This window comes from Pristis pectinata, chromosome 14 (genome assembly GCF_009764475.1).
Source record: "Pristis pectinata isolate sPriPec2 chromosome 14, sPriPec2.1.pri, whole genome shotgun sequence".
NCBI lineage: Eukaryota > Metazoa > Chordata > Chondrichthyes > Rhinopristiformes > Pristidae > Pristis > Pristis pectinata.
Genome location: NC_067418.1, coordinates 47,529,003 through 47,554,942, shown reverse-complemented (window position 1 = coordinate 47,554,942; position 25,940 = coordinate 47,529,003). Strand labels below are relative to the sequence as shown.

Below are 25,940 nucleotides of genomic sequence, written 5' to 3'. Positions count from 1 at the left end.
TGCAGTTTAGTTGATGGAATGCTCTCCTGTTCCGTTTGGGACTTCAAAAATGTCCCTGATGACTGATGATTATTTTTTCTTTCCTTGAAGGACCTTGAAGAACGCTGCCCAAGACTAACTGACGGAACATTTTGGAACTGGTGGCTGTGGGGCACAGGTGTGTATGTTGCCTAAAAAGCTGTTGGAGCCCTTATGAACAAGTACCCTTATGAAGAAGAACATCAACACTCCGAGCCTGTATACCAGACGTGTTTCAGGGCATTGATGGACAATGATGCAAGGACCTGCTGGTGCTCAGATATTGTACTAGTATTTCAACTTCCAGACCGTGACATGAGGTGGCTGACAAGCCCTGCTTCACAGGTGTGTGGTCCCTGCTGTCTTCACTTTTCTCCTGAGAGTCAGTTCTCTGTGGACTCTGAGCAGGATTTTGCTCATGCTGAAGAAGTGTGAGAGTTGGAACGTTGCATGTTGCTGCTCCTCTGGAGGAGAGACCAGTTCTAGTTTGCTGTATCTCGGCTCCTGCAGGAGAGTGATCCACTCTGGCGCTGCATTTTTTTGTTCATGCAAATCTGCTAATGTGCATATAGTTACTCATCTGTTGCATCCCTTTGCTCTGCAGACAACATTCATTGGTAGTAACCCAGTATCCACAGAGTGCAGCAATCAGCTCAACAATAGCACCTTGCTGCTCAATGAGAATAGTGATCTTCTCTTGAGTGGCATCCTTCTACTCAATGAGGATGTCAGGCCACTACTAGTGGCATATCACTGTTCCTGAAGAGCTTCCAGTTGCTCCCATGTGGCCGAGAGCAAGCCTCCAGCTGGTTTAGGGCAAGACTTCATGTGGTCTTCATCCTTATCTCACAGTAGCTGTCACTGGCCAGTAGGCACTCTCTACGAGGAAGAACTGTGAATGACCTCCAGGGTTCAGGTCCGTACAATCTCCTACAAAACCTTGGAGTTAGATTCCATTCTGTGATATCTCCTTCACTTGGTGAGGCAGGCCTGACAGCTTACAAAGATTCTCTCTGTGCATGTCCAATAGCCTTGTTGTGAAAATATCCTAATCATGGTTTTCATCTAAGTCCTCCGGGAGTATAAATACATGTACCCTCACTTTTGCAAACCATAGCCTGGTGTATATCGACAACCCGCTGGTGCCCATAACTAAAATTGACTGCAATTTGAAAGTACTTTGTAGGTTGCAAAATGCTTCGGAAATTTTCTGAAAATGATGTGGAAGGTGCTACATAAATACAAGGTTTTTGTATTTCTTTTACATCCATTTACTGGAAGCAGTTGATTAGAAAATCCATCCGTAAATGTTTTTATAAGGAACTAGTCAAAGGATAGTCTTCCAAAAATGAACAATTAATTGACAATGTTATGCATAAAGAAACATTATCACATTGTTATGACTAATATCAGTGTCAGTAGCGCAACAACAACATTTTTCAATCACAGCATTTATAACAATCATGGATTAATATACATTAAAATAGAATGAAAATAAACTCAAAATTTAATTTCCTTTAAACAAGGAGGATGATTTTCAGACAAGAAAATTCTTTTCAGCAGCACCCACATCAGTAGCATTAAACCAGGTTTCCAATCATTTCCATAAATTAACACTGATGGAGAGGGGGAAGTTTTGAAGAATTTCTTGGTTACAATTCCTCACACATCATCCTGCTGGTGGCTACTGTAAAATATGCAAGGTTTCTTAGGAACAGTTGCATTCCCAAAGAAAGAGCCTCTCATACCAATCTGAGATGATAAGTTCTGTGTTGGGTGACGTGATAACTGAAATTGTGTCTTACTTTCTAACAAAACATTAAGTTCCTGAATTCAAAGAATCATACAATTATTACAGCAGAGCAGGAAGCCATTTAATGCATAAATTCTACTCCAACTCGTAATACGGCAATTGTGTCAGTCTCATTCCCCTTCTCTTTCCTATGAGACTAGGAAAGTGCCAATCCAGGGTGGCAAAGTGGTGCAGCTAGTAGAGATGCTGCCCCATGAAACCAGGGACCCGAATTCAATCCTGACCTTGGATGCTGTCTGTGTGGAGTTTGCATGTTTTTCCCGTGATCAGATGGGTGTCCTCCAGGTGCTCTGGTTTCCTCCTACATCCCAAAGACGTGTGGGTTAGTAGGTAAATTGGCCTCTATAAACTGCCCCTAGTGTGCTGATGAGTGGTAGAATCTCAGGGGAGCTGATGATAATGTGAGGAGAATTTTAAGAAGTGATTAATGTAGAACTAGTGTAAATAGTTTACGGCCGACACTGACTCAGTGGGCCAAAACACCTGTTTCCATGTTGTACCTCTCATTGACTCTAAAACATAATGGGCTTCTGGAATCAGCTGGTTTCCTTATTTTAGGTTGCAGCACATGTTTGCAGTCAGTAGGTGTTAAAGGAACAAAATTTCAACAAAGTAAGTTTGTATTTTATACTTACTGCACTGATATAGCTTGTTTATCTTTAAAATATCTGTTTCGGAGAATCCCATCAATTGTCCAAGATATACATTTGGATCTGGTTTTGGCACTATGGTTGGTAAACCAGGACTTTTGGAAAAAACATACCTAAATTAAACAAGAAGTTTAATTTCTTTTTTGTGAATGGAATGTTACTGAGTTCCCATATTAGAAATAGCAAACAGTGTCGGAAAACATAACTCAATTTTTTTATTTAATAGGGTTGACAATTCAGGAAGGCTACTGTAGAGATAGTTTGGGTGGTGAATGCATGCACATTCGTGCAATGTTATTTACTGGTATTATAATGCAAGGTCAGTTCATTTATATAATATTTCAGCAGAGCACAAAACGCAATGACCATCCACAACTCAACTAATTACATTTGAAAAGCTGGAGGAACTCAGCAGGTCAGGTAGCATCTATGGAAGGAAATGGACAGTCAACGTTTTGGGTCGCGACCCTTCATCTGGACCAGTCCTATGTCCTGTATGGTGTTGTTAAAGCTGCACTCGTCCAGGCAAGTGGAGAGTATTCCATCACACTCCTGACTTGAGCTATGTAGATGATGGACAGGCTTTGGGGAGTTCGGAGGTGAGTTATTCACAACAGGATTCCTCGCCACACTGTGTATATGGCTACTCCAGTTTATAATCTGGTCAATAGTAACCCCTAGGATATTGACAGTGGGGGATTCAGTGATGGTAATGCCACTGAATGTCAGGGAGTTATACCTGGATTTTCCTTTGTTGAATATCGTCATTGCTTGGCATTTGTGTGGTGTGAATGTTACTTGCCACCTGTCAGCCTAGGCCTGGATATTGTCCAGGTCTTGTTGCATTTGGTTCATTATCTGAGGAGTCATGAATGGTGCTGAAAATTGTGCAATTATCAGTGAACATCCATACTTCTGACCTCAAGGAGCAGGTGAAAAATGATAGAACTATCGGCATCTATTTCAATATCCAGCTTTAAAATAATACTACAAATTGTAAAAATGTGGGCTAAAATGGTGCTGTGCGAGACCATTGTCCCATTATGGTTTGTACTTGGTTACCATGTCTTCACTTTAGGAAACAGTACATCATGTCTGAATCACAAATCACACCATTTTTTCATTAATGCTTATAAAACACTAATTAGTTCATGAAAACTGCATGCCTATTGAAGTCGATCATTGATGTCAACAAATGTAAGAAATCACTGCACATTATCTCAAAAATAAGCATGTGCATAGATAGGTTCAAATGCTAAATTAATTGATTTTCACTTTGACATCGTTTTCAAAGAGGTTGACATTGACTAGGCAATTCTGTATGAAATGAGATCCATTGGGCCAAATGATGGGAGTGGAGGGAAGAAAAAAAATGCCAGGAGAGTAGCCCACAGACCTGGTTACAGTCCCAAAACAGGTTTAATGTCTCACTTCTCTGTTCAAGGGAGACAGCCATCAATCCCATTTGACAACACATGCTCTAGTATAAGCTTTCTTACTGCTGCTTCAACACACACATGCATATTCTGTCCACAGATACTGTCTAACCCCCTGGTATTTGCAGCAATTTTCTGTTTCATTTCAGATTTCCAGTATCTGTAGTTTTTTTTAAACACAGAAATTTATTCAACACATTTAAACACATACTCTTCAGTCCTTTGGGGCGGTGGGGGGTGAGTGGGGAAAGACTGCTAACAACAGGTGACTGCAGCTACTAGTGGAGTTTCCCAAGCTCAGCAGCTCATTTCTTCAATCAACAGTCTGTTTGCCATTATGAGCTCTGTTCTCACACGTCACTATAAATACAGCAAAAATCATTACGGGTGACAGTATCCTCATATATAATCACCCTCTCCTTATTCCAAAATCGGCCAGTTGTAGCGGTTGCTACCGCAGAATAAAACAAGACTCACTCGGAGGATTGCCAAACAGAACTGGTTTATTTTCCCGCCTTGCGCGGGCCCTTTAAGGGAGAAAACTCCCGCCCAAAAAACCGGCAATGACGTAAGTCCTACGTCATCAGGACTTTCCCGCACGCGGGTTCTCCCCGTCGCTCGGAAAGACGAGGCCCGCCGCCATCTTGGGCCTCGTTGCTCCGACACCGCGCGACCCGACTGCTGAGCCGGTTCGCCCGACTAGACGGTGAGTCGCCACACAACCCCCCCCAGAACCGGCGAGACAGTCCCCAAGGTCTGTGGGCTGTGCCAGCTGCCGCTTAGGGGGGCGGCCTCTGCGTCGCGGCGTGGCAACCTCGACAGGCTGTTGCAGATCCAAATGGGCCGGTTTGAGGCGGTCCGCTGTGAAAACCTGTTCCCTGCCTCCAATGTCCAAAATAAAAGTGGATCCGTTATTCCGTATGACTCAGAACGGTCCCTCATATGGTCGTTGCAATGGCGCCCGAGGTGTGCCCCTGCAAACGAAAACAAACTTACTGTCCCGTAGTTCCCGATCAAAAGCGCTGTACTTCAGTTCGGGCGGTCTAAGGTGTTTGCTGAAAAATGCCAAGGGTTGCCAGCGGCCTTCGAGTAGCTGTTCCAGTACCCCACCCACCGCGGTGTTGGACGCGTCTACCGTGAGGGCAGTCGGGACGTCAGTCCTGGGGTGTACCAGCATCGTGGCGTCTGCCAGGGCGTCTTTGGCCTTAACGAAAGCAGCCGCAGCCTCGTCAGTCCAGATGATGTCCTTGCCCTTACCAGTCAGCAGCGAGAACAGAGGGCGCATGATACGGGCTGCTGCAGGGATGAAACGATGGTAAAAGTTGACCATCCCAAGGAATTCCTGTAGGCCTTTGACTGTGTCGGGGCGGGCAAATTGGCGGATAGCATCCACCTTGGCGGGTAGGGGTGTTGCCCCGTCGCTGGTGATTTTGGGGCCGAGGAAATCGATAGAGTCAAGTCCGAACTGGCACTTGGACGGGTTAATCGTGAGGCCGAAATCGCGGAGGCGGGAATACAGCTGGCGGAGGTGGGAAAGGTGTTCCTGGCGGTTACGGCTGGCGATCAGTATGTCGTCCAAGTAAATGAACACGAAGTCCAAGTCTCGGCCTACCGCGTCCATCAGCCGCTGGAAGGTCTGCGCGGCGTTCTTAAGGCCGAACGGCATCTGAAGGAATTCGAACAGGCCGAATGGGGTGATAATTGCAGTTTTGGGGACGTCATCCGGATGGACCGGGATTTGGTGGTATCCCCTAACGAGGTCCACTTTGGAAAAGATGCGGGCCCCGTGTAAGTTCGCTGCAAAGTCCTGGATGTGAGGGACGGGATAGCGGTCCGGGGTGGTGGCGTCATTCAGCCTGCGGTAGTCGCCGCAGGGCCTCCACCCTCTGGTGGCTTTGGGGACCATGTGCAGGGGGGAGGCCCAGGGGCTGTCTGACCTGCGAACAATCCCCAGCTCCTCCATGTGACGGAACTCTTCCTTTGCCAGGCGGAGCTTGTCTGGAGGTAATCGCCGTGCTCGGGCATGAAGGGGTGGCCCTGTAGTAATGATGTGGTGTCGTACCCTGTGTTTGGGCCTAGAATTCGTAAACGAAGGTGCCAAAATCGATGGGAATTCGGCTAGGAGCTTGGCGAAATCATCGCCAGAAAGGGAAATGGAGTCCAGGCGCGGGGCTGGTGGGCTGATTTCTCCCAGGGGATAGGTCCGGAGAGTGCTAGAGTGAACTAACCGCTTCCTTCGCAGGTCGACTAACAGGTTGTGGGCCCGAAGGAAATCGGCTCCTAGGAGTGGTCGGGCGACGGTGGCAAGGGTAAAGGTCCAGGTAAAGCGGCTGCCACCAAAGTGTAATTGAAGGGTACGGGTGCCGAAAGACTGTATCGTTGTACCGTTGGCGGCATTGAGTAGAGGACCTGGTGGCCTGTCACAAGTGTCGCGGCCTGTCGGGGGCAAAATACTGACCTCCGCTCCAGTATCAATGAGGAAACGCCGTCTAGATTTCTTGTCCTGAACGAAGAGGAGGCTCTGTCGGCGGCCAGCCGCCGTAGCCATCAGCGGCTGGCCCTGGCGTTTCCCTGAAACCTGCAGGGTGGGCGGCATCGACGGGCCTCCGCACCCCAACTCTGATGGTAGAAGCACAGCTGGTCACCTGTGTCGTCGTCTGCGTTCCTGGGGCGTGGCTGCTCGGTTGCTGGGGCCGGGCGAGGCGGGCGTTGGGCTCGCGGCCTGATGATTTGACTGACGGACGAACCGCTCTCGCGCTTGGCCCTCCACAGGACATCTGCCCGGGTGGCCACCTCACGGGGGTTGCTGAAGTCGGCGTCAGCTAACAACAAGTGGATGTCATTGGGGAGCTGTTCGAGGAAGGCCTGTTCGAACATCAGGCATGGCTTGTGTCCCTCGGCCAATGCCAGCATCTCATTCATTAGGGCGGATGGGGATCTGTCCCCCAGGCCATCCAGATGAAGCAGGCGGGCGGCGCGCTCACGATGGGAGAGGCCGAAGGTCCGGATCAAAAGGTCTTTGAAAGCCGGGTACTTATCTTCCTCCGGAGGCGACTGGATGAAGTCTCCAACCTGGGCGGCTGTCTCCTGGTCCAGAGAGTTAACCACATGGTAGTACTTCGTGGAGTCGGAGGTGATCTGCCGAAGGTGGAATTGCGCTTCGGCCTGGTCAAACCAGACGCTGGGCCGAAGTGTCCAAAAGGTGGGCAGCTTGAGGGCCACTGCGTTGGCTGCTGCGCTGTCGTCCATTTCGCGGGTCCAAAAGCCGTTTGGACCGTCGGGGTCACCAATGTAGCGGTTGCTACCGCGGAATAAAACAAGACTCACTCGGAGGATTGCCAAACAGAACTGGTTTATTTTCCCGCCTTGCGCGGGCCCTTTAAGGGAGAAAACTCCCGCCCAAAAAACCGGCAATGACGTAAGTCCTACGTCATCAGGACTTTCCCGCGCGCGGGTTCTCCCCATCGCTCAGAAAGACGAGGCCCGCCGCCATCTTGGGCCTCGTCGCTCCAACACCGCGCGAGCCGACTGCCGAGCCGGTTCGCCCGACTAGACGGTGAGTCGCCACACAGTGAACATACATTTTTCCAACATGCCCCTATTGCCCATCTCCTCCTATCATCATGATCACAGCCCTGTTCCTTTCTCACTTCAGATTCACAGAACAATCCACTTATGAAGTCCCTTGCATTTTAAGTTTTTGTGACAATCTCCATATGAATAGGTTGAGCAATGCAGGCACAGTTGTATCAATGCTGCCTTAGAACACTCACATGAAGAACCCTCTGGATGTTTGCTCCTCATAGAACTGGAGCTATAAGTGTGACTATCTATGGATTACTGGGGGATAGAATGTCCTTGCCATAACCCTACTTCCAGTCTTCCTTCTTCTGGTACACTCTTCTTGCCTTTGACCTCCCTCTTCTTGCTCTTGGTCATGCTCTTGTCCGAGCAGAATACTAAAGAGACCATTATCGTGCGTAGAACTCAGTGCTTACCCAGCTCTCTACACAAATTCCACCCAGGTATTCTTCTCTTTGATCTACATGTAACAATCTGTAACTGACTCCACAGCAAACTAACAGGTGGATGACAACCCCTTTAAATGATTCAGATAAAGATATGTGGTCCCTGTATCCAATCTTCATGGAAGTAGCAGGACTAAGTTTTAATTTTGTGAGATATTATTTACCATTAGTTTACAAACAATATGGAACCTCCAATCAATCACACAATGCTTTAAAAATGCATTACAGTATTTGCAACTGAATTTCTAGCTTATATTTCATGAGATACTTTATTATAATCAACAGATTAATAACAGATAAAATTTCTGTACCTGAAATACTGGTGCAGAACATTACTTAGTTCTTGAGCCTGTTCCACCACAGTATGTCTTCATGGCTAATTTATAGTCTAAATTTACATGCCAGCCATTTTCCCATGTCCCTTAATTCCTTTGTTTAACTCAAACTGATCAATCTCATATTTAAAATTAGCAATTTGCCTAGCATTAATTGGCATTTGCATAAAAGAATTCCAAATTACCACTACTCTCTGCATATAGAAGTACTTCCCAAATGCATACCTGAAAAACATGCTTCTGATTTTTGCAGCCCTAGTTTCCCCTACTACATTTGGCAGTGTATTCCAGACCATGACCATTCACCATGTGAAAACGATTTTCCATGGGTGACTTTTGGTTCTTTTGTTGGTCATCTTCATTTAATGTCCCCTGCTTTTTGAGCTCTTCACCAATAGGAATAGTTCATGATTTTAAACACATCTATCAGATCTCCTTACAATTTTCTCTGGTTCCAAGGAGAAAAACCCAAGCTTCTCTTTTGGATGCTGCACCCATCCACAGATAAACTTTTGTCTCATGGTTCACTACATGCTGTGTTCTGTTATCTCTGTGCATGAGTCATGGTACAGAAGTACACAGTACAGCACAGTACAGAAATAGGCTCCTTGACCCACCCAGTTTATGCCAACCACCAACTCACACTAGTCCTATACTAATCCCTATTCTTTATTCTCCTCACATTCCCATCAAATTCCTTCAGACTCTACCACTCACCACACACAAAGGGCCAACTTAGCCAATTAGCCTGCCAACCCACATGTCTGGTATGCTGGAGGAAACCTCTTATGGTCACAGGGAGACCATACAAACTCCACACAGACAGCACCCAAGGTCAGGATTGAACCTAGATCTCTGGCGGTGTGAGGCAGAGGCTCTCCCAGCTGCATCATTATGGATCCCAAGTCTCTTTGGCCTTCACTGCGTCCAGTTTTTCATCATTTAGGGAATATTCTGCTCTAATATTTTTAGTTCCAAAGTAGATGACCTCACATTTGTTTACACTGAAATGCAACTGCCATTTGCTTAATCTATTATCTCTTTTGATTTATTACTTCTGTTATACACTGGTTTCTATTTTTGCATCATCTGTAAACCCAGATGTGCAGCTTTTATCCCATCATCTGAGTCATTTATAAATACAGTGAATAATTGTGGATCCACAATGTAACACTACTTACTATATTCTGCCAATTTAACGCCCAGGCCTCTATTCCTATTATTTCCTGCCACTGATCCAATTTCCAGGCCAGGTCAATAATCTACCTGTCATTCCTGAACTTCAACCAGCAATAATTTTGTTGTGAGGGACTTCAGCAAATGCCTCTGGAAATCTATTTAAATACCAACAAAATACATTCCCCTCTTCATTACCTTAGTCATCCCTTCAAAAAATTCAATTTGATCTGTTAGGCATGTTCTACTTCGGGATTTGTTATTCTTTATCATTATTAGGCTGAGTCAATTGGTTCACTGCCAACTGTTATGCCAGTAAATGCTGTCACTTACCAGCAGTTAGGATGAGAAGGTTGGTGGCTCAGAGGAGGCATACTAATTGCTGAGCCACCAACCTGATTTCCCATGGTCACCAGTCCCTCATTGTGGCAAAGAGCTCCCATGAAACTTGGACTTCCCTGGCCTATCTGTCAGTGGACGGCTTCCTCCATTGGTGTTCTAGGTTGAACTTCTAAATGATGAGGATGAACCTGGTTATGTAAAACCTTAGAAAAGCCCTAGTTTAGTCTGGGACAATTCATAAGTGAAACAACAATAAAAATAATCAAAAAATGTTTACTAAAAATTAAATGAATCTCCCAATGGCTTGGTATTTAGGGCAGAAGCATACAGGATTCACATTCATTCCCAGGATTATGCTGAATTAATTGAACTAAGGTCACTGAACTTATGGCACCATAATAATATCTGTATTTTTAGCCTCAGCTGTACTTGCAAAGGTAAAGGTTGCAGAATATTTTTCATTTTTTTCTGGCCACTATCCAATCATCCATTCTGAAAAGCCAGCTTCAGGATAGGCAGGAATCAAGCTCAGCTTTACACAGTCAAAAATGGGTCCCTTATCACTGCTCATACGTAAACAATCCAAAGTTAGCTGAGGTGTAGAAGGGGTTGTGAATGCTGGAAATCCACCTCAGGCACATATTCAGGAAATAAAAAAATATGGAAAAAGAAAAAAAGTTAAATTGGCTGGAAAGCAAGATTGAGCTTCCTTTTATAGACTGGATATAAAAAAGTTGGAATACTGCTGGGATAGGGTTTAAGCTTAACAAGGATCGCCACATTTTTGTTGATGACATCCAGCACAACCTCACTATCACCTCTCCCTGCCTTGCCACCATCTTTGTAGTATTGCTGTCCTGTCCTAAATGAATAAATTAGCTCTAAAGTAAATCTTCAGTCTCTTCCAGAAACTCCACTCCCTAACAAATAGTTCCATTCTCCTCCCTGACTCAGGCTGAATCAGCTCCATCACAGAGATTCACCTCTGCAATTTTGTCTCATTCCATTCCTGCTTGACCTCATCTAGTGCTGAAACCTTCATCCTTACTCTTGTGATTCCAATGCTCACCTGACCAGCTTCTCAGCACCCACTCATGCGAGACTCTAGGGCACATATCCTAAGTCAAGTGCACCCATCACCGCAGTACTTGATACCATCAATAACTTGACTTTAAAATTCCCGTCCTAGTGGTAAAATCCTGCTACCATTCCTCACTCTCTTTCGTAAGAATGACATTCCACCAATTCTGGTTCTTAAGTATCACCCACTTGTTTCAACTACTTGTCTGTGTCTTCAGATATTCAGCTTCCAAACCCTAGAATACTGTACCTCTTGAAACTTCTCCTGTTTCTCAACAGAAGTGCTAAACCAGCATGTTATGCTTAGCATATACTTACTCATGCTGCAGCATTCAACTGGAATTTGTGTAATCGTCTGTATGTTCATTTTAGATAAGTAATGTTTCCTTTATCTCCTTTATGCATGATTCACAATCAGCAGTTCAATAATGCACACCTATTGACCCATTACAGTCCTTAAAGTGCACCTCTCCACTTCACCACACTACTGCATTTCTTTTGTGACAGTGCAGAGGAGGGAGCGTACCCCCATTTTATCTTCATATGAATGAGGTAGAAAGAAAGAGGGATATTCTCTGATCCACAGATACCAGGAGCATGCTCAGAGTAGACTGCTGAAATAACTGCAAGGAGTGAGGCACCTTGCATTTGGGAACAATGATCTCACATCTGTCAAGTTTAATTCTCTGAAACATTAAGGTGTAATTCTCAAATACAGCCATAAAACGGACAGAACTGCAGCATTCACACCTTACAGCATACCTATCACTCAAAGACCTATACAGACATGTATTCCACTATTGCAGCCATTTATCCAGCTACCTCTTGCAATCCTCACTGCCTCAGGCTTTCTCACCAACTCTCACAGTTTAAGGCATAAATTAAACACACACACCAATCCCATTATTGAAGTGATTTCTGTAGGTGCCTTCCTACACTCTTCAATACCTCACCTATTCAGCTATAACCCCAATTCCAAGCAGACATCGCATACACAATCATCACTGAACAGTGACAATCATTTTGTACATTGATATGAACTATCCTCTTTTTCTTGCTGAATAAATTGAATGCAAGAGGCATCTTCCCTGATGAATTGTAAGGTGACCCTTTCAGTCCTGCTCCTTATGGACAGTAAGGTGACATAGGCCATCATCCCATTACAGCTGAGGTTACCATGGATGTATATTAGGAATACAAGTGTCTACAGGCCCTTGAACAAGGCTTCTCTCCTTGGAGCAATGAATGTTTTATTTATTTACATCTGCATATCTACTGGGCATTCCTGCTGATAGTTCTATATTCTCAAAACCAACATGTTGTTTATTTTGGCTCTATCATTGCAAAGACTCAAGAGATACTATCACCTGAGCTTCATTTTCCACACTAGGAGGAAGACACTCTGTCATTCTTCCAGACATCATCATGTTCAACTATGCCCATCATAAAGATGAAACAGGCTGGACTTGTGGTATCCACGTCATGTGGCGGGACACCTGGCACAGGTGGGCTACAGTTAGGCTTGAGGGATTAGGAAGTTAATGTGCCAATTCTGCAGAAAGAAAGATCACACTTCAATTCTGCCTGGAGGTCATGGAATGAGGACTGCAACAGGATGCACATTGGGAAAGCTATAGGTAAATGTATGTGAAAATGTATGGCACGAGAATGATGTCAAGGAGGATTGGGAAATCATCTTCAACCTCTTGCAGGACTTTACATGGATCCAGGTGGACATCATAACATCTAAGCCTTTCTGTTTAGAAGTGCTGTGTTCCTTATGGTAGCCAGTGCTGATACTCCCATAATGTAGCAGCTGATGGAAAAGGTCTTGTTTCCATTAAGTAACATTAAAGAGGCCATCAGAATCTTCCCTCCTCTTCAATGAGACGACTGTTTGATGTCACCTGGAAGCAGACTGCTGTACTTCAAGACCAGAGAAGTGAGACTAAGAACAGATTTCTTTCATCGAGAAACAGATTACTATTTTGTGCAGAGAGATGCCACATGGGAAAAGACTGCTACTACCCAGAAGCAGACCACTATTCTTCGAGAGCATGGACTTGTCAATAGGGAGTGTACTGTTGCTATTAGGGAGGATACTGCTAATATGCAAGAGTTAACTGTCTATACTGGCTGGAGTCTTGAAGCATTAATAGCCAAAGTATATATGAGTTGCCACCTTGACTGCTTTTCTCAATATCGCTGCAATGCCTCAGCTCACTCCAACAAGCTTTCCATTTGTCCCTGAAATCAAGCTAATCTACAGGACAAATGGAAAACGATTCAACCTACAGCATCTTCCAATCCGGAACTGAAGTCACCCCAACTTCAGTCACTGAGCTACAGTACACAGTCAATGTTTGCTAATGCAGACGTTAAGCCAACTTCCAAGTAATTGGCAACACATTTACTGAAACCTATGAGAGAAGTAACATTCACACAACAAATGTCCTCTATCACTCTGCTCCCCCATACAACAACACCCTCTGACATTTCAGATCCTTGATAAAACCCAGGAAAACATGAACTGCTTCCCGTATCTCAGAAGCCACCTTTCAACAATGGCACCATTCAATCCACCATCATTTTCAGTATGTCAACACAGCTATTAGCCATCTGAGGAAAAGAATGTTTGAAGATCAAGACTTCAAACAGCACATAGTCTACTGGGCAGTATTGATACGTGTCTTCCTGTAAACCTCTAACTGAAAGACTACCTACTGCAGACCCCACAAAGCTTTGGTGCTCTTTGCAAAATCCTCCCAAATTCACTGGAAGGATAAGTAAACCAACTTCAGCATCCTCTCTTAGTCCCTATAATTGCACTCAGTCAGCTCTGATGGGCAGATCGTATCTGTTGCATGCCCATCATCAGACTCCTGAAGTAGAAGCTCTACTCTAAGGTCTTCCATGGTAAATAATTATCAGGCAGACACGATTCAAGGATGTTCTCAAAGCCTCCTTGAAAAAGTATAACATCCTCACCAACTGGTGGGAATCCCTAGCCTATGACCACTCAAAATGGAGGAGCATTCAATATGGCAATGAGAATCTTGAGATCATTCACTATAAGCACACAGAAGCTCAGTATATTGCAGGAGCAGTGCACCACCTTGCTACTGTTAGCACCAAACAACAGCTGTTGTTAGCCAGAGAAATGCATTCAGAAATTTTGCTGAGAAGTCATTTTCTGCTTAATCACTCAGTTACTTTTACAATTATCTCAGATTTATCTTCACAATTTTAAGATGCACTCAACTGACAAAAAATAATTTATTACCAGCAAAATACTTATATGGATGGTTGTGGGATATCCTACTCAGACACTTTTTCTGTAGTTGAAAAGAATAAATTTTTGTGCTGATGTCTCACGTTGTACAGATGTTCATAACAGCCTTAATTCATTTTCTGAATTTATCAGTTGTCACAATTTAAAGCTATGTCACAATTGCTAATTTAAATAGAATAGAAACATAAATTGGTACCTTACCTTCCAAAATGCAAAACTGAATTGTAATCATACGTTGTCACCAAGTTATTGGATTCCTTTACTTTAAAGTTATTCTCTGAGCCTGTGAAAATAATTCAAAATATTCTCTTTTCCATTGAATTTTGCACATAATGCTTGATAATACCAGATTTTACAGGATAATTTTATCAAAATATTATTTGGTGACATCACTGGGGCCATATCACAGTCAATGTGGCCACAATATGAAATGATTATTTATATATGGCTTTTATTTGTCTAATTTTATTTATATAACTTTAATAACCTGGTTACTTATTAGATGGTAGAGGAGAAAGTTGAGATAAGCGTATGCACTCTAATTAGAAGACGTCACGTTGTGATCCACAAGATTCAATAACAAGATCATAATTATTTATTGTATTAAGGTCAGGTAGCACAATTGAGCCATATATCCAAGTCTGTTTATGAAGCAAAATTTAGTTGCATAATAGTTAGTATAAACAACAACATGAAATTAAAGACAGATGTTAACAGATGATTTAAACTGTCAGATGGATTTAAACACAATCATGAAGTCTTCCATTCTGGATCAATATAGTTGTCTAGAAATTGAGTCACCTAGCACTGGTTATTCCAGCACTGTGTGAATGAAACTTGTCAACCCAAAGTAAATTGCAATTCTGAGTCAAACATCACAAATTATAAAATTTGACCAGGCACTTCCACTCAGGATCCATATTAGTGTATTCTGACATTTCCCCCGTGTTATTTACATACCTATTTATACCAATCTTAAAAACACAGAAAAATAGGAGTAAGGGTAGGTCAATCAGCCCTTCAAGCCTGCTCTATCATTCAATACAATATTAGGTGGACCTCTATATCAATACCATATTCCAATGCTCTCCCCATACCCTTTCATGCCTTTTGTGTCTAGGAATCTATTCATCTATTTTTAAAAAAAATGAAAACTGACAAACTGCAGATGCTGGAAATCTGAAATAAAAACAGAAAAACATGGAAACACTCAGATCAGGCACCACCTGTGGGGAAAAAGACAGTTACTATTTCACATCAAAGACATTTCTTAAATATATTGAACAACTTGGCCTCTACAGCCTTTTGTGGTAGAGATTCCACAAGTTCACCATTCTCTGAGTGAAGAAGTTTCTCCTGATCTCAGTCCTAAATCTATCCTGATATTGTGACCCCTGGTTTTAAACCCCCATGGTCAGGTGAAACATCCTCCCTGCAGCCAGTCTGTTCAGCCCTATCAGAATGTTATATGTTGTGAAAAGATCTATACTCATTCTTCTAATAGAGATCAGAGATTCTAATAGAGGTCAATACAAGCTTAGTCAATCCAATCACTCCTCACATGATAATCCTACCATCCCAGGAATCAGTCCAATGAACCTTTGTTACACTACCTCTAAGGCAAGTAAATTCTTCATCAGATCGAAACTGCTCACAATAGGTGTCACCTAGCTTCTTTACGATTGTAGTAAGATATTCTTGCTCTTGTGCTTAAAATCTCTTGCAGTTAAGGCAAATATACTATTGAACTGCTTTTTACACCTGCATTTCCTTCCAAAGTTGCTGCCTGACCTGCCAAGTTCCTCCAGCACCTGCATGTTCACTTCAGTAACTGTTGTGGAAAGAAACCCAAATCCTTTGTATGTCAACATTTCCCAATCATCACCATAGAGTCATAGAGCTATATAGCATGGAAAACAGGTCCTTTGACCCAACTCATCCATGCCGACCAAGTTGCCTAACTGAGCAAGTCCCATTTGCCTGTGTTTGGCCCATATTCGTCTAAACCTTTCTTATCCATGTATCTGTACAAATCTCTTTTAAATGTTGTAATTGTACTCTCCACTACCACTTCCTGTGGTAGCTCATTCTACATACACACCACACACTGTGTGGAAAAGCTGCCCCTTAGGTTCCTTTTAAATCCTTCCCCTCTCACTTTAAACCTATGTTCTCTAGATTTGGGCTTCCCTAACCTGGGGGAAAGACTGTGGCTATTCACCTTATCTATGCCCCTCATGATTTTATAAAACTCTATAACGTAATTTAAATAATACTGCTTTTCTGTTTTTCCCTCTAAAGTGGATGACTTCACATTTGTCCATGGTATACTGCATATGCAACATATTTGCCCACTCACTCAACTTTTCTAAACCACATTGAGTCTTTTTGCATTCTTCTCACAACCTCATTCAGTTTTATATCATCAGCAAACTCAGAAATACTACATATTTTTCTCCTCATCTAAATCATATATATGTATTTTGTGAACAGCTGGAACTAAAGCACTGGTCCCTGAGGTTTTCTATTAATAGTCACCACTTGCCAATCAGTTTCTCATGTTTTCCCTCTGCTAACCGATTTTCAATCCATGCCAGTATATTGCCATCCATCCCGTGTGCTTTAACTTTGCACATGTAAATTCCTTTTGGGAATCCACCTTCCGAAAATCCAAATTTATCACTCCTTATCTATGCCAGTAGTTACATTCTCAAATATCTCTAGTAAGTTTATGAAACATGATCTACCTTTCATAAATCCACGCTGATGTTGTCAAATCCTGCTGATATTTTCTAAGTATCCTGTTAGCAATATTTATTTTATAACAGACTGACTCCAGCATTTTCCCTATGATTGATGTTAGGCTAACAGTTCTATAGTTCTGTTTTTTCTCTCTCCGTTTTTTTTAAAATTTGGGGTTATATTTGTTACCCTTCAATCTGCAGGAACTGTTTAATAACCTATACAATTTTGAAAGATGACAACAATTCACAATATCCATGGTTAAAATTTTAGTATTCAAGTAGGCAGATTATCAGACCCTGGGATTTATCAACTTTCAGTTCCATTAATTCCTCCAGCAGTTTTCTTTACTATCAATGATAATTTCTTATAATTCCAACTTTTCATTAGACTCTTAGTTCCCTAACAATTCTGGATTTGTTATTTGTGAACTTTTCCAAACTGCTCTACAATGTCTTTGTTCTCCATTATAAATTCTCCCATCTCTGACTGTAAAGGACCTACATTTTTCCGCTAATTTTTTCCTTGTAACATACTTGTAGAAGCTTTTTATGCTCCTTGCAGGTTTACTCTTGCACTTTATTTTTGCTTCCTTAATCAATCCCAGATTAACTAACCCTTTTTCATTACATGGTATCCAATCTAGGATAGCCTGTTCCTTAGTTGAATTTTTAACATATTGGTCTAAAAAAGTCCACTGAACCAATACATTTTCCACAGTATTATTGCCAATTTGGTTTGATTTGTCTATGTGTTGATTAAGGTCATCCATGATTACTATGGTACACTTGTTTCATGCATCTGTAATTTCCTGTTTGATAGCATTTCCTACATTACAACTCCTGGCTTCAGGCCTATAGACACATCCCACCAATGTCCGCTGTCCCTTCCTTCTTAGCTTCATCCAGACTATTCTACATCTTGAATTTTTTCAGCCAATATCTTTTCTATTGCTCTGATTTCAATATTTACTAAAAATGCCATCTCCTTTTGAATTTTGCTTGTCCTTTATAAATAGTTAATAGTCTTGGATAATCAGGTCCTAGTCTTGGTCATTTTGCAGCCAAGGAAATTGTATTGCAACCATTTACATCTATTTGCATGGTTAATTCTTCTCCCTTATTACAAATGTTTTGGGCATTCAGATGCAGCACCCTCATATTTGTCTTTTTGACATATTTAGATATCTTGGCATTTCTTTTGCATTATGGCTTTTTAACATTTTTTTTCTTACTCGGACCCTATTTGTAAGTGTAGTCCCTTCTTGACACATTTTGTTTATCTTCAACTGAATTGCTTTCTTTCACTGCTTCCTTGTTTATTTTTAGCATAGATTTATCTCCACTGAGATCCTCCTCACCTTTATTTAGTTTAAAGCTCCTAACCCCCTACATCCCAACCCCTTCCTCAATCCTACCAAACACTGGCGGTGGCACATTGGTTAAGTTACATTAGTAACCCTGAGACCTAGACTAATCATCCAAAGATACAAGTTTCAATCCCACCTTGACAGCTGTAGAATTTAAATTTAGATAAGAATCTGGAACTGAAATAATAACAGCTGGTCTTAATGATGACAACAAAACTAGTGGATGGCTGTGAAAACCCATCTGGTTCACTTACTTTATGATCTTCAGGACAGTTAATCTGTGATCCTTACGCAGTCTGGCCTCTACTACTCTAGATCTACAACAATGTGATTGAGTCTAAAGTGCCTTTTGAAATGGCCAAGCAAGTCACTCTGTTCAGGGGTAATTAATAATGGGCAATAAATGCTGGTCTTGCTAGTAATGCCCATATCACAAAATAAATTCAAACTTACTGCCTCCCCCCAGTCTCCTTCTCTTAATCCCTTCTCCCAAATGTCTACCTCTCACATCTCCCATTCCCTCACTCTCTTCTTCTCACGCCACTCATCCTCCCCTTATCCCCCACCATTCTCTCTCTGCTGGAAGTCTTGTCTCTCATCTTCCTTTTCCACATTCTCACTCTTTCTTACTAACTCTATCCCTAGAACATCACTTCCTAACTCTCCAGTCTGTTTTGCTCTCACAGGTGTTTCTGCTGTCATTCAGATCAAGTTACTATAGAGTCATATAGTAATACAGCAAGGAAACAGATCCTTCAGCCCAACTTGTCCATGCTGACCATGGTGCCCACCAAGCTAGTCCCACTTGCCTGCATTTGGCCCGTATCCCTCTAAACCCCTCCTATCCATGTACTTATCTAAGTCTCTTTTAAATATCATTATTAGAACATAGAACAATTACAGCACAATTCAGGCCCTTCAGCCCACAAAGCTGTGCCGAACATGTCCCTACCCTAGAAATTACTAGGCTTACCCACAGCCCTCTATTTTTCTCAGCTCCATGTACCTATCCAACAGTCTCTTAAAAGACCCTATCGTATCCGCCTCCACCACCGTTGCCGGCAACCCATTCCACGCAGTCACCACTGAGTAAAAAACTTACCTCTGACATCTCCTCTATATCTACTCCCCAGCACCTTAAACCTGTGTCCTCTTGTGGCCACCATTTCAGCCCAGGGGAAAAGCCTCTGACTATCTACCTGATCAATACCTCCCATCATCTTATACACCTCTATCAGGTCCCCCCTCATCCTCCGTTGCTCCAAGGAGAAAAGGCCGAGTTCCCTCAACCTACTTTCATAAGGCATGCTCTGCATTCCAGGCAGCATCCTTGTAAATCTCCTCTGCACCCTTTCTATGGCTTCCACATCCTTCCTGTAGTGAGGCGACCAGAACTGAGCACAGTACTCCAAGTGGGGTCTGACCAGGGACCTATATAGCTGCAACAATACCTCTCGGCTCCTAAATTCAATTCCCCGATTGATGAAGGACAATACACCATATGCCTTCTTAACCACAGAGTCAACCTGTGCAGTCGCTTTGAGCGTCCTATGGACTCGGACCCCAAGATCCCTCTGATCCTCCACACTGCCAAGAGCCCTACCATTTAGACTATACTCTGCCATCATATTTGACCTACCAAAATGAACCACTTCACACTTATCTGGGTTGAACTGCATCTGCCACTTCTCAGCCCAACTTTGCATCCTATCTATGTCCCTCTGTAACCTCTGACAGCCCTCCAAACTATCCACAACACCCCCAACCTTTGTGTCATCCGCAAACTTACTAACCCACCCCTCCACTGCTTCATCCAGCTCGTTTATAAAAATCACAAAGAGATAAAAATCACAAAGAGAACAAAATCACAAACATTGTACCCGCCTCAACCACTTCCTCTGGCAGCTCATTCCATATACATACCACCCTCTACATGAAGAAATTGCCCCTCAGGTCCCTTTTAAATCTTTCATCTCTCACCTTAAACCTATGCCCTCTATTTTTTAGTTCCCTTTCCCTGGGAAAAAAGACTGAGTGCATTCACCCTATCTACACTCCTCATGATTTTATACACCTCTGTAAGGTCACCCCTCAATCTCCTAGCCTGCCCAACCTCTCCTCGTAACTCAGTCCTGACAGCATCCTCATAAATCTTCTCAGCACTCTTTCCAGTTTAACGATGTCTTTCCTATAACAGGGCAACCGAAACTGTGCACAACACTCCAAGTGCGGTCTCACCAAGATCTTGTACAACTGCAACATAACATCACAGCTCCTATACTCCATGCCCTGGTTGATGAAGGCCAGCATGCCAAAAGCCTTCTTCACCATCCTGTCTAACTGTGATGCCGCTTTCAGTGAACTATGTACTTGTACTCCTAGGTCCCTCTGTTCCACAACACTCCCCAGAGACTGACCATTCGTTATACATGTCCTATCCTGGTTTGATCTCCCAAAATGCAATACCTCACATTTATCTGGATTAAAAGCCACTTCTCAATCCTCAGCCCACACATTGTACCTAGCTAATCAAGATCCCCCTGTAATTTTTAATAACCTTCTTCACTGACTATGATACGTATTTTATATCATCCGCAAACTTACTAACCATGCCTTGCACATTCACATCTAAAGAGTTTGTATAAATAATGAACAACAAAAGTCCCAGCACTGACCCCTGTGGCACACAACTAGTCACTGGCCTCCAGTCTAAGAAACAACCTTCACCCATCACTCTCTTCCTATCATAGAGCTAATTATGAATCCAATTAGCTATCTCTCCCTGAATCCCATGTGATCTATCCTTCCAGACTAGCCTGCCACGCAGGACCTTGTCAAAGATCTTGCTAAAGTCCATATGGATAGCATCCTGTGCCCTACTCTCATCTATCCCCTCGGAAGAAACTAAGAAAATTGTCAGACATGATTTCCCCATGCACAAAGCCATGCTGAATATCCGTAATTAGACACTGCCTATCCAAATGTTGATAGATCCTGTCAGAGCTTTTATATTCAATCCTGGACTTTAGTAAGACAGGTTGTAAATTAAAACTACCTCTGTCATTAAGGCAGCAGGAAGGCTGCAAGGTCCAACATTCAGGGGAGTCTGGGGACTGAGCTCAATATTTGGAGAGTCTGGGGTCACTGGCAGTGTGCTAGCCTGTAATTGTTTTTGCAAATTGGTAGTTCTGAGTTTAACACATTAAAAAAGTATTGTGATAATTTACTATTGCATTAATCACATGCAGTGTCAACAGTTATTAACAGACAGCCCTTATATGCTATATATGACCTCAAGATATCCCAAAGCACTTTACAGCCAAGTAAGTACTTTTCAAGTTTGCCACCATTGTAATGTGGGAAATGCATTAATTAATTTATACCTAAGTACCACAGACAACAATGCAATGACAAGATAATCTACCTGGATGAAAATTGGCCAGACCTCAAAGAAATCCAGTAATCTTCTTTGAAATAGTGCCATGGAAACTTTCCATCCACCTGAGGACAGATATAGCCTCTGTTCAACAACTCATCTGAAAGGCAACACATTTGACAGTGCACCTCTCCTTTGATACTGAAAATCAAAAAACTGCAGATGTTGGAAAACTGACATAGAAATAAAAAATGATGAAAATACTAAGCAGGTCATCTGTATCTCTCTTTCTATGACAAAAGGGTCTTCAACTGAAAGATTAACTTTTTCTCTTGCCAAGGTGCTGCCTTTTATTTCTTGTTTACTCCAGTATTGTTATATCACTTCATTCTTTGTCCACAGATTCTTAACTTCACATTTAATTTGGCTTTGTTTGGATTCTACAATCTTCTTACTTTCCCCATACAACATATGCAAACAATGAAACATTTCAAAATTGCAGTCCTGTAAAATTAAACATTTTTTGACTTGATGGGACCGTTCACAACTGGCTACATTGTTTTAAGTGGCCTATAGACTTTTAATAACAAATAGCATGCATAACTCCAGCTCTTCCTGCCCATCTTTGTCAGTTCTTGTTGGCACGATTCACTTGGATGGGAGTTTCAAAGTGCTTAGTTGATTGGAACCCTGGAAAAGGCTGGAAAACTTGTCCCTTATACATTTGGTAAGCACAAACTCAATGTACTATAGTTCTGTTACTGAAAAAAACTCTCTGTAAACTCATTAATCTTACCTTTTTCAATGTTCTCCATTTTGACTTCCACATGGTCATCACGATCAGTTCGAGAACTTTCATGATAAAAACCAAGTGCATGCATCAACTGATGCTGTATTATACCAACATCCATACAATGGGGTTTTTGCAGTGATATTTCTTGTGCTTTTTGTTTTCCTGCTCCTACATATGACCAGCATCTAGAAAAACATGTTTAAAAATAATTACCAAAACTCTTTCATGTAAGTGTACTAAATTGATAGCTAACTCTAGTTCTTTATCAACCCTCCCGACTCATCATTCATATGTCAGAAAGCCATTGTGCCAAATCTTGCCAACAGTGGTGAGAACCACCTGCCATTGGCCATTTGAACAGATGAGTGTCGGACTTACATACATGCTGATATCACAGCTATGCCTTCTGTCAAAGCATGTCAAGGGTGTTTCAGGAACAGTGTGTCTTCATTAGTGGAGCACAATAGCTATTCAGACCTCGATGTCCAACTTCAAGAAGCACAGGACCAGCAAGGTCAGCTCAACATCCAGGCTGGGTTATCGGAACCACTGGCAGCAGTAGACACAGCAACATTTAGCCCATTCTATCTTAGATGGACTGCAATTGGCACAAATTAAAAACAGGCACTGAACTCTAGGTTACAGTTAAGGACATTACCTGAGAACCAATGTTGGAAGAAAAATGAAATTATGAGGGAGGACAGCAGTTGTATGTCCTAGCATGTCAATGAAATATTCCCAGGGTCAGGCATTCAATAGAGTTTGCATCTACTGTGACGTAGATCATAAAGCTGCCGTTAAGACCACACCAGCACAATCAATTCCCACCAGTGATAGTGTACTCCCAGTTGTCAGATTCCTGCTCTTGCAGACAAGTAAGCTTCTTCTAAATTATGGTTAAGTCAAACTCTGACTAAATCAGACTAAATCATAAAATTAGTTACATCACAAGAGACTATTCAGCCTATTGCATCCCTACCAGCTATATGTAAGTGCAGTCCAGTAAGTTCTTCTGTCCTCTCCCCAAAGCCTTGCAAATTCTTTCTTTACAGATAATTATTCAGTTCCCCTTTGAAAGCTACAGTTGGATTTGCCTTCATTTCTACCCCCATAGTGCATTCCAGCTCCTCACTTTACACTGCATAAAAAAGTTGTTCCTCAAATTACATATGGTTCTTTTGCCAAAATCTTCATTCTACTAGTTTTTGATCCCTCTGGCAATGGGAACACTTCCTCTCTATGTACTCTGCTTTTTCACTTCTACCCAGTCTATAATATTCACAATTTTGATAACCTCTATCAATTCTTCTCAAAACCTCTTCTGTTACCAGGATAATGAACCCAGTATCTCCAGATAGCTAAAGTCCCTTGTAGATGGAATGATTTTGGTAAATTTCTTCTGTACCCTCACTAGAGCTTTTACATCTTTCCTAAAGTCTGTCATCATGACCCTTTGTTAATATTCATTTTTGGGACCTGGGCATCACAGACAAGGCCAGCATTTATTGCCATCCCTAGCTGCCTTTGAGGAGGTGTTGGTGAGCTGCCTTCTTATTTTACATTTATAACACAGAAGGTAATCATTCGGCTGCTGGAATCCATGCCGAATGGTAGGGAGCAACCCCGTTAGTCCCATTCCTCCTCTCCTGGTTTGCCTTGTACCCAGAGCACCCAAAGGAAACCCATGTGGTCACAGAGAAAGTGTGAAAACTTTGCAGACACAATTTGGGGTCCAGGAGCTGTGAGGAAGCAGCACTAACTGTTGTGACAATGCTGCAGTCCTTCTGGTGAAAGTACTCTCACAATGCTGTTAGGTAGGAAGTTCCACATTTAGACCCAGTGACAATGAAGGACCAGTGGTATACTTCCAAGTTAAGATGGTGTCTGATCAGGAGGAAACCTGCAGGTGGTGGTATTCCTGATCATCCTGTGGCCCTTGTCCTTTTTGTTTGTAGAAGTTGTGAATTTGGGAGGTGCTGTTCAAGTAGCCTGGGTGAGTAACTGAAGTGCATTTTGTACACATCACCATGGTGCAGGAAATGTATGTATGTGGTGGTGCTTGGGTTGCCAATCTAGCAGTCAACTTGTGTCATTAACTCTTTCCCTTTCTACAGATGCTGCCTGAGCTGCCGGGTATTTCCAGCATTTTGTATTTTGTTTCAGATTTCCAGCATCTACAGTTTTATTAATTATCATTGAGTAGGTCATTGATAGGTAAGTGGCAATGATAGCATTATCATTGATACCTTACATCATTTTGCTGATGATTAAGAAGACTACTTGGCCGGTAACTAGCTGGATTAAAGTTGTGCTGCATCTTTTAACATGACAACAATGGGCAAATTTCCACACTGTTGGGTAGATGCCAGTGTTGTAACTGTACTGGAACAACTTGGTTAAAGCCCACCTAGTTCCAGAGCACACGTCTTCATTACTGAAGCTGGAATCTTGCCCCAAACCTTTATTTGTATCCAGAACTCTCTGCTATTTTCTGGTTATCATGTGGCATGAACTGAATTTTCTGGACGCTAGCGGACCATCTGTTTGGCATTTCTGGCTGAACGTGGTTGCAAATGCTTCAGCCTTACAACCACATGCTGGACTTAACAATCACATGTTAGACTTAACAATCCAGTTGTGACCGAACCAGTGTTTTATAAATGTTCATCAAATCAACGTATATTGTTTATTACTAGGGGAAATGAATACAAAACTAGGGAGGTTATCCTTCAGTTATATAGACCACATTTAAATACTGTATTGGCTCCTTATTTAAGGATGTAAATGCTTTGGTAGCAGTTCAAAAAGGATCCACTAAATTAATGTTTAGAATGACTGTGATGTCTTTTCAGCAGGCTAGATTTGTAGCCCCTCAAGTTTAAGAGTGAAAAGTGACTTGATTGAAACAAACAAGACCCTGAGGGTCTGACAGAGTGAATGTGGTGAGAATATTTTCCCTGATATGAAAATCTAGTTCTAGGGGGTCACTGTTAAAAATATGGGGTCACCCATTTAAAGCTGCTTGTTCACAGTAGTTGGGGGGAGCACTTAAGAGATAGCCATGTCAATTTCTAAAGCAAATCTCTTAAGTGGCGAGCAGCTGCATTTGCAGCAAGCCCCACAGCTTAAGCTATTGCACAAAGTTTTTCTCCAGCATTGTAAAATATAAAGTTGTACATCCAGTGAAATTCTTTTTCGTGGTAGTTTAGGTTTCCAACTCACACTTAAACTTGCTGGCCCTGTTTCAGACATATTGAGGGTAAATAATATGGAAAACACTTAAAATAAACCTGCTATACAGCAAAATGAACCCACCGTGCTAAAAAGAAGTCATATTATCTGAGCATACATCAAGACATACGAGTTGAAAAATTGACAAAATTTGTTGTTTCTTTCGCATTATTTACTTAATTTTTTGTCTTCCCCCTCCCTGTCTTCCACCTCCCACCCCCTCCACCCCACATAAATTATGTAAGAGTACAGTTTATTC

At 42.4% G+C, this 25,940-nt stretch overlaps 1 protein-coding gene across 1 annotated transcript in view; it reads right to left on the bottom strand.

Moving 5' to 3' along the window:
- Window positions 1–25,940, bottom strand: part of LOC127577869 (embryonic protein UVS.2-like) — a 40,482-nt gene that overhangs the window by 8,243 nt on the left and 6,299 nt on the right. Inside the window, exons 3-5 of the mRNA XM_052029503.1 lie at window positions 22,454–22,635; window positions 14,372–14,453; window positions 2,467–2,594 (exon numbers count right to left, since the gene is read on the bottom strand). Of these exons, the coding sequence (XP_051885463.1) occupies window positions 2,467–2,594; window positions 14,372–14,453; window positions 22,454–22,635 (392 nt within the window). The remainder of the gene's footprint in view (window positions 1–2,466; window positions 2,595–14,371; window positions 14,454–22,453; window positions 22,636–25,940) is intronic.